This window comes from Pristiophorus japonicus, chromosome 1 (assembly GCF_044704955.1).
Source record: "Pristiophorus japonicus isolate sPriJap1 chromosome 1, sPriJap1.hap1, whole genome shotgun sequence".
NCBI lineage: Eukaryota > Metazoa > Chordata > Chondrichthyes > Pristiophoridae > Pristiophorus > Pristiophorus japonicus.
The window spans coordinates 52,802,503-52,811,140 of record NC_091977.1 but is presented as its reverse complement, the minus strand read 5'-3'; the positions used below and the strand labels follow the sequence as shown (position 1 = coordinate 52,811,140).

General features: G+C 41.6%; 1 protein-coding gene across 1 annotated transcript in view; it reads right to left on the bottom strand.

Moving 5' to 3' along the window:
- Nucleotides 1–226: 226 nt before the first annotated feature.
- lhfpl2b (LHFPL tetraspan subfamily member 2b) overlaps nucleotides 227–8,638 on the bottom strand; it is a 75,503-nt gene continuing 67,091 nt past the window's right edge. The window contains exon 3 of the mRNA XM_070879770.1: nucleotides 227–3,777. Coding sequence (XP_070735871.1) covers nucleotides 3,521–3,777 — 257 coding nt within the window. The 3' untranslated portion in view covers nucleotides 227–3,520. The remainder of the gene's footprint in view (nucleotides 3,778–8,638) is intronic.

Here is an 8,638-nt window from a genome sequence, read left to right as displayed (position 1 = left end):
TCTGCCCTCCACTTTTCCTCATCTCCTTTCTGTCTTTTGCTTTTGCCTCATTTTTGTCTCCCTCTGTCTCCCTGTATAGGTTTCCATCTTCTGGCTAGTTACAGAATGCTATTTGCAGAGAAAACAAAGTTGCACAATATTGAACCTGCAACACAAAAAGGGCTACAATTGAGCACTTCTGAGATGAAACAGAAAGCCATGGTGTAGTATGAAATACAAACAGCTTTAATAATCCAATTTTGCGCTCAAATTTTCAGCATTTTGGAAACATGGAAGAAATCCATACAGCTCTGCTGAATTCTCATTACATAAGCAATAGGGTAAATGGCCAGCTGGGAGTGTTCCCTGGGTTGCTCAGCTGAGTAGCTACACCAGATTTCCAGAACAGCTTTGGTTACAGTTAACTATTTGCAACCACCTCAGCAGTTTAGTAACAGTGATTATTGATGTCACAATAATTGATTTTAATATTCCTATAATTTTCATATTGAATGATGAAATTTAGCTTTCGGGTTTGTGTTCAATAAATCTCCAAACAGGAAAACTACATTGGAGCACGAAGATAATCCATACACGACTGAGACCTAACTACATCGCCTAACTTCCAACTGGCCATTTAACAATCAACTATCACAGTATTTCATCATGATGGTAGAGTCCAATCATTACAGTGTAAATAGTGCGCAAGTAACTTTGAGAGAGGGCTGAATAAAACCTTTTTCTGTAAATTAATTACACTGGATTTCCCCAAATCGTACCTTAGCATATCCAACAAGGCAGCAAAAGCTGAATTCTGCTATTGAGGTTAATATAGATATAGCAGAAATGTTTCATTTAAAAAAAAAATGATTGGTCATGATGACTAGTGGTTGAATGTTGTATCCTTTATCCAATACTCTTTATAGCCTTCATTGGAACAAAATAAAATTACATTGCGCCAATCAATTTCTGTGATTTTCTTTCCTTTCACCATTTTTTGTGGGTATGCTGTCTGCAATGAAAGGCACAGAGCCTGAAAGGTTCCCAGGCCGTTACCATTGCTGCTCCTTGTTGGTCCCTAGAAGTCAGACGCCCCATCCACTCTTCCCTCCTTGCCCTCTCCAAGGGAAGGCCTCTGTGTCGCCACCTGACACCCCCTGCACAGTGGAATTAAAGTCAGGAATTTAGCAGTGCAAGTTTCACATTTGCATCCGTCCACCCAGCAGCACTCTGGCAATTCTGCTCAACCCAGCAATGACTTTAGGTGACCCAGGGAAATGGGGCGGGGGCCTTGGCTGGAATTTGGTAATCTATTATTTGATTGTTCCCCTTTGATGTGTACACCGAGATCACTAGTTTAGTAATACTGCTTTTATTAAGAAATGGCGAACATATAGCTGGATAAGGGATACTTCAGCTTTATATACTGGCACAAGGGAACTAAAATGGATAAAACCCATCACATCAGCCCTAATCAAAACCCCTTCTCCTCCTCCTCCCATGCACACATGCATGATAAACAATTTCAATTTCTTTATTAATTATTGCACATATCTCACACATATGGTGTATTAATTTTAAATAATGGTTAAAATCTTACAAAAGACTATGGCACGTAACATTAAACACATTGGGGTTACTGAACAATGAACATCAGCTAGAAATTATGGTCTTTCTCATTTAAATGTGGTCAATATATAATTGCAAAGAGCTAGTAATCAAACACAGGTTTATCAGCACAGATAAGGTTTGGCAAGCCAGCTTCTGCAGCCTATTCACTTTTCTTATTCACAAGCGGACTATGTGTCTTGGGAGAAGACGGTCCCTCCTATTTACTTCCACAACCGTCCAGTTCTGTGGTAGCGACACCTTCAAGTTTTTGATGCACTTTTGCCATCAGTGCTTGCATGTCACAGATAACAAGGCTACCAGCTTTTAGAATGGCACAACTTTTATTTTTGTTTCCTAAATCCAGTTCTCCCTGCTCAACGTTCTTCAATGTGCAGGTGTGTCATTCGTGCACTTTCACAAAATAAATTATTCTGGCACTTTTTGAGAAACGTAATTTCTAGTTTTACTAAAATGGTCATGGTGTTACTTTACATGAAATGATTTAGAGATGATTTTGTAAATCAAATTCACCGACTCCTGAAACTCTTGCATCCCACTTGTATCCTACCTAACTAGCACTGGATTAAGATTGAAACGTTCCATAAGGCTAAATTTGATAGGGAACGGCCACGTGTATTCCTAGTGGTTATTTGCAGTGAAATGGTAAATATTACTCAAAAATGACTGATGATTGGCAATACCTAGTAATATTAAAGGTACAACGTTCTCGTCACACATAGTGGTATTGGGCATTTTCTTTGGCAAATGGCATGAATGAGTAGATCACAGATAGCATCAGAACTACAAATACAATTAGAACAGCCAAGCACTGGTGATGGGTACTGACTGCTGGTCTCTATATTGTATACACAACAATATGGCTTTTTTCAAATGGGACAGATTCACAGTTCACTGAATGTTCACTTCATGCTGACATATAACAGCTGACCATGGACATTTGTTGAGATGATGGAGTTGTACTTGCAGCAGCCATGGCAGCCTCAACAACAATTACATAAAGGTGTTATGCATTGAAGCTGCTGTGACCTACTTGGCCTTACTGTTCATGTTGTTTCAATATGAAGTTGTCATAATAAAAAGCAGTTTATAAAAAATTTCTTTGCACCTATAAAGATTTTCGTATCTAGGTCACAATTCGCCTTCTTCATAATTTTGGACCATTTATTGTATTCATGCTCCTCCATTCTCAACGATGTTTTAGAAAAACTTTCCAACCAGTCCAGCACGCTCAACATATGTAATGTGAATGAGAATGTGGAATAATTCATGTATTTTATCGAAATAGTTTGGGTGGTTTCTTCAATAAGAAGCAAGACCACCCGCTCAATAAAACTATGAACTGCACTGTCTTTTTTTGCTGGGACCTTGTGCCAGTGAAATGTGTTGGTGAAATTGGAAATGAGATATATATGCTGCACACACATTTCAAAAAGATCTTGGCTGTAATATTAGAAGGTGCAGGCTGCATCTCACAGTAAATCAAACTTTACAGTGGAAAATGTTTTCCCTTGACAAATTATGGTTTTTAATAGTCCAACATTGTTTGTGTGCATATAAAAGAACTTCTATTCCTCTGTAAAGTGAGAAGGCTTTGTCTCTTGACAACTCTTTAAATGTCCTAGCCTGTGCAGCATCAACGCAGACAGTTTTTAAAGGAAAACCCACAGTCCAGAATGAAGGAACAACATTCAGAATTTTCTCCATCACAGCTGTAGGTTGGTGTGTGGCACTTCCTGTTTTTGTCAGTCTTGGGATGGAATTCAGTCCTAAATCACTGCCACATATATGCATATTTATGAATTTTAAATTCAGTGGGAAGGTAGTGAAGGGCCAAAACTCCTGGTGCCCCGTTTCAAAAAATAAAAAAAAAGAGACTGCCATGAAATAAAAATAGACCCGAGGCGTTTTCTCACAGCAAGCAGATGAGATTTTTCCCTTCTTCAATCTCTTCCTGTACTTTATCACTAGATGTTGCAATTTCTGCTTGAGCAGATAGCACTGCACAGAGGAATGTAAGGACAGTACCGCCAACTGCTGTGTAAAAGGCCCATCCCAGAGAACAGGCGCCTAACTGATAAGGTGAAACGTCCGGTCCACAATAGTCCACCACCTTCTGAGAACCCCATCCAGCAGGATATAGGATCAGACCAAGAATTAGGAAGAGGCCTGAAAGAAATAACAAATGAATTATTTAAAATACAAAAAGACCACACAGTGTTGTTATCCAAGTATTTTGATTTGTACAGGAAAACCCCTTACAGCCAGCAATCTGATATATTTATCCAAGGACTGGTCTTGCTGTCCTGCAGGTGCTGACTCATGCTGGGCAGCACTCAGCTGTCTCGCCTAAATGACCGTTCTTCTCACGTTTAGATGGTGAATGTGAACAGGCATTTTTTTTGGGATTGTGGGAGCATCAGAGTTCAGCTCGATCCCAAGCTCGCCCATTGTCCACACTTGCATTTTACACAAAGGGTCATTGAACAGAGATCAAGAGCAGGAAACCTGGCCAATTGTTCCCCTTCCCCAGCCCAGGGACATGGAGGTAAGTTGCAGTATCTCCAGCTTGCAAGAGGTCCTTCCTGGTCTCTATGTCTCAGCACCCACAATAAGCAGTGTGTGTACCCACTGCACTACCATATATAAAAACAAAATTTATCTTTAAACTCTTACTGTTAGGTTGCTAAAGTTGAACAGCCATGAATGCACAAAGCTTTACATTAAGGGTCAGAAGTAAATAGTAATTAAAATGTCTAACATCAAGCCTGAAGCAATTCTACTCAGCTCAGTTTAATGTGCAACTAGTTAAATAGGTTAGGAATACTGTCAAAAGGGTGCAGTTACTTTGTTCTAATATATTCTTCATCACTGATTTAGTGTATGAATTTGATAGAATCTTCCTCCTCACCCCTCATGCACAGTTGTTGATAAATCACACTGTTTACATTTCACAAATATTTCCTGCCAGCTATATTTCCTTTGTTTCTACTTCTCTGGTAGAGCAAACACATTGGGAGATATTTTACTTCAAAAGTACTTAGAAAATTTATACAAAAATATATTGCTCTTTTTTAAATCATCTTTTTTGGCATCCCATAAGAAAAATCTAATGTTGTTATTGTGTATATATTTTAACTAAAATTGTGATTCCAAATTATTACAAAATGCATCACAACCACCCTCTAACAGAGAAGACATATACAGGGAAGCCTTCAATAAGAGCCCCAGAGATGAAAATATAAAGGGGTCTACTGTATATGGCAATTTTCCATTCCTTTGTGGAAGCACATTTGCTTTCCTTCTGTTACTCTTTAACGAGATTCATTTTTAGCTGCTGTCTGCAATACATTTGTAAACATATATGAAGTTAATTATAACAAACGCTGTAATTTAAGTAATTACATCTGAAATTCTTGTCTAAAATATGTAGTGCAAGGTTTTTCTTTAATGTGTCACATTTCAGAAGTGCAAGCCATGACTACAAATATCTGGTAGAAGACCAAAGAGGAAACTATGCCAATTGACTGGTTTAGTTCACCACACCTTACATGTTGAAAGGAGAAGGAACGTCTCTAGTGAGTACTGTGTACAATGTAATTCCCCCAGTGTCTGTATAAAAAGAGTCAAATATATTTGTTACCATTAAAAAATAATATTGATTTTTAGTCCCTTATGGAGACCCACCATTTATGAACTTTTTTGAGGGTGTGGTAGCTCAAGCTTAGATCTCGGGTTAGTTGGAATTGGGAACTTCCAACAAAGTGGTGCATAGAGATTGACAACCGAAGAGAAGGAAACATTAAGTGGTGGCTCAGGTCTGCAAGATTTCTTTTTGAAAGCAGAAAATATACACCTGACTGTATTTTTCTCAGACATCTCAGAGGTACTCTGAAACAAAGTACTCCTCTAACATTCCGCCTTCGGATAAATAGGCTAGTAATGGTCAATTTTATTTTGCTACACATTTGAAAAATAATAAATTAAAATGCATGCATTATTACTGATGACTTGATAAGAATTTTAAAATGGAGACTTTGCTGGACCGGGAGCCAGTGAGCACAGGGGTGATGGCCAAGTGGGACTTGGTGCAAGTTAGGTTACTGGCAGCAGAGATTTGGATGAGCTCAAGTTTATGGAAGGTGGTGGATGGGAGACTGGCCAGGACAGCATTGGAATAGTCAAGTCTAAAGATAACAAAGGCATGGATGAAAATTTCAACAGCAGATAAGTTGACGTAGGGGTGGAGATGGGCAATGTTAAGGAGCTGGAAGTAGGCGGCCTTGGTGATGGAGTGGATATGTAGTTGGAAGCTCATCTCGGGGTCCAATACGACACCAAGGTTGCAAATGGTCTGGCTTCAAGTGCAGCCATTGCAGGTAATTCTCTGGCTACGTCTGGACAGATAAGAATAGAACCGGGTGACTGCAGTCCCATCCAGCTGGATGATAGAGGAGAGGTGCTAGAGGATGGAGTGGTCAACTGTCTCCAAGGCTGCAGACAGGTCAAGAAGGATGAGGAGGGATATTTTACCATGGACACAGTCACATAGGATTTCATTTGTGACTTTGATAAGTGCTGTGCTGTGATGGGTGGAAACCTGATTTGTGAGGTTCGAATGTGGCGTTGCGGGAAAGATGGGCATGGTTTTGGGAGGCGAAAACACGTTCAGGAACTTTGCAGAGGAAAGGGAGGTTGGAGATGGGGCGGCAGTTTGCAAGGACGGAATGGTAAAGGTGTTTTTTTTGGGGAGAGGCGGATTAGCAAAAAAGATGCCTTTTATAACTACTCGGCCTTAACAATGTCCTGAGTTTGAATTTCAAAAGAACATTCCCTGCTACACCAATGTGGCATTTGTTTTTACATTTCCTACATCCAATCACCTTTTTTGAGTGATATTATGAATTTAGTAGCGAACTGAGGGCAGATTTGTGCCCTTTGGCCTATGCCCTTTAGGAACTTCATTGAGATTGTCCAAACTCATTTCATGCAAGACCCATACAACCAGCAGACAAAGGAGACTTTTGTGTCATTATTTGAACCCACGTCCCAGAGAAACTGTATCGATCCCACTGGATCACCCAGTCTCCCCATCCAACCCTGTTTCTTTATGTCCGAGTGACTGGATGCTTGGCGTTAGGTTACAAGTGTAGAAATGCAAAGCTGCAGTATGCTCGCTGTGACACCCCTTAAGATCTTAGACTTAACAGGGAAACTGGACTCTTGCTCTATTTGAAATGGTCACAGTGGAGCAGCAGGGGCAGGTCCAGCAGAAGCAGAGAGAAACACAGATTGCCCATATTCCATAATGGCCGCTCTCCTTGCAGCAGCCAATCGCTTTGTGGGTCCTAATGCAACCTCCTTCAACTTACTGTATGCCTACTTATTGCAGGCATACAGTATTGTTGGTGGTGGGTGGGGGCAGCCGAGGCGAGACTGGCGCTAATGGGTGACAATATCCTGCCAGTCCTGTCTTAATCCGTGACATCAATGTCAAAGGGGATTGACGTTGGGAAATCCTGCCCACACACCTCAGAAAATCCCAGTATTGCTGAACACAAGGTGGTGACCCGCTGGAAATTGATCCCACTATAGAATTCATCTCATCATCCTAGGTGGGCTCTCGAACGAGGACGACTTGCTTCCATGAGTTCACAGGTGTTTCGATGAAGGACCTGATGTTCCAGTCCTGAATGCCAATTGAGGGGGGTGGAAGATGCCTGTGCGTGAATTGTTTTTAATGTGTGGTGACCGTTACACATCAGCCACCACAAGGGCTTGACAGAGCTAGGCCTTTATCCAGTAGCAAGGGTTAACCAGGACGACTGGAGACCTGCTTTGCTGCACAGACCTAGTGCGCACACATATCGCAGTGTGGGCTGGCCCATGCTGACCCTGGGCCCTCGGCTCTTCTGGGCCCCGTACACTCATTTGCCGCACCTCCGCCACAATCTCTCGCCGCTCCTCCACCACAAACATTCGCCGCATCTCACCACAAACTCTCGTGACTCATCCGCCCCGACCTTCCCACTCCTCTGTACCTGGGCCCTGCCGATATTCCTGCCCACGTTCCAAAACGGCGACCAGGTATATTACAACAGTGACTAACTTCAAAAAGTACTTCCTTGGCTGCAAAGTGCTTTGTGAAGTCCGGTGGTTGTGAAAGGCACTATATAAATGCAAGTCTTTTTTCTTTCTTTCTTTCTTTTGGTTCTCCATTCATCGTGATGCTTCTGCAACTGTTTATCTGCTCAACTGCTCCCTCGCCTCCACCATTGGTGCCCTGACCCCAGTGAAACCATTAGTCTGTCCTGTCCTGGTAATTTTCCCCAGTATGGCCCTCATATTCGATCCCTCAAGTTCAAGGGGATGCAGATCTGAGCACTTCTCATGCCTCAGTTTCCCCTGTTGGTAAAACCCTCGCCTCTAAGTCAGAGGTTGTGGGTTCAAATCCAACTCCAGGGACTTGAGCTCAAAAATCTAGGCTGGCACTCCAGTGCAGTACTGAGGGAGTGTTGCACTGTCAGAGGTGGCGTCTTTCGGATGAGATGTTAAACCGAGGCCAACTCTCTCAGGTGAATGTAAAAGATCCCATGGTACTATTTCGAAGAAAATTAGGAGAGTTATCCCCGGTGTCCTGGCCAATAATGGAGGCTTGTAAAAAAGGAACAGCAATAATCATGGGCGATTTTAACCGTCATATTGATTGGACAAAGCAAATTGGCCAGGGTAGCCTTAAGGAAGAGGTCAGAGAGTATTTCGGAGATAAGTTTCCTTGAACAATATGTTGTGGGACCAACCAGGGAGCAGGCCATCTTAGATCTGGTACTGTGTAATGAGACAGGATTAATAAATGATCTCCTAGTAAAGGATCCTCAAGGGATGAGTGACCATAGCATGATTGAATTTTAAATTCAGTTGGAGGGTGACAAAGTTGGATCTCAAACCAGTGTCCTAAGCTTACTTAAATAAAGGAGACTACAAAGGTATGAAGGCAGAGTTGGCTAAAACAGACTGGGAAAATAGATTA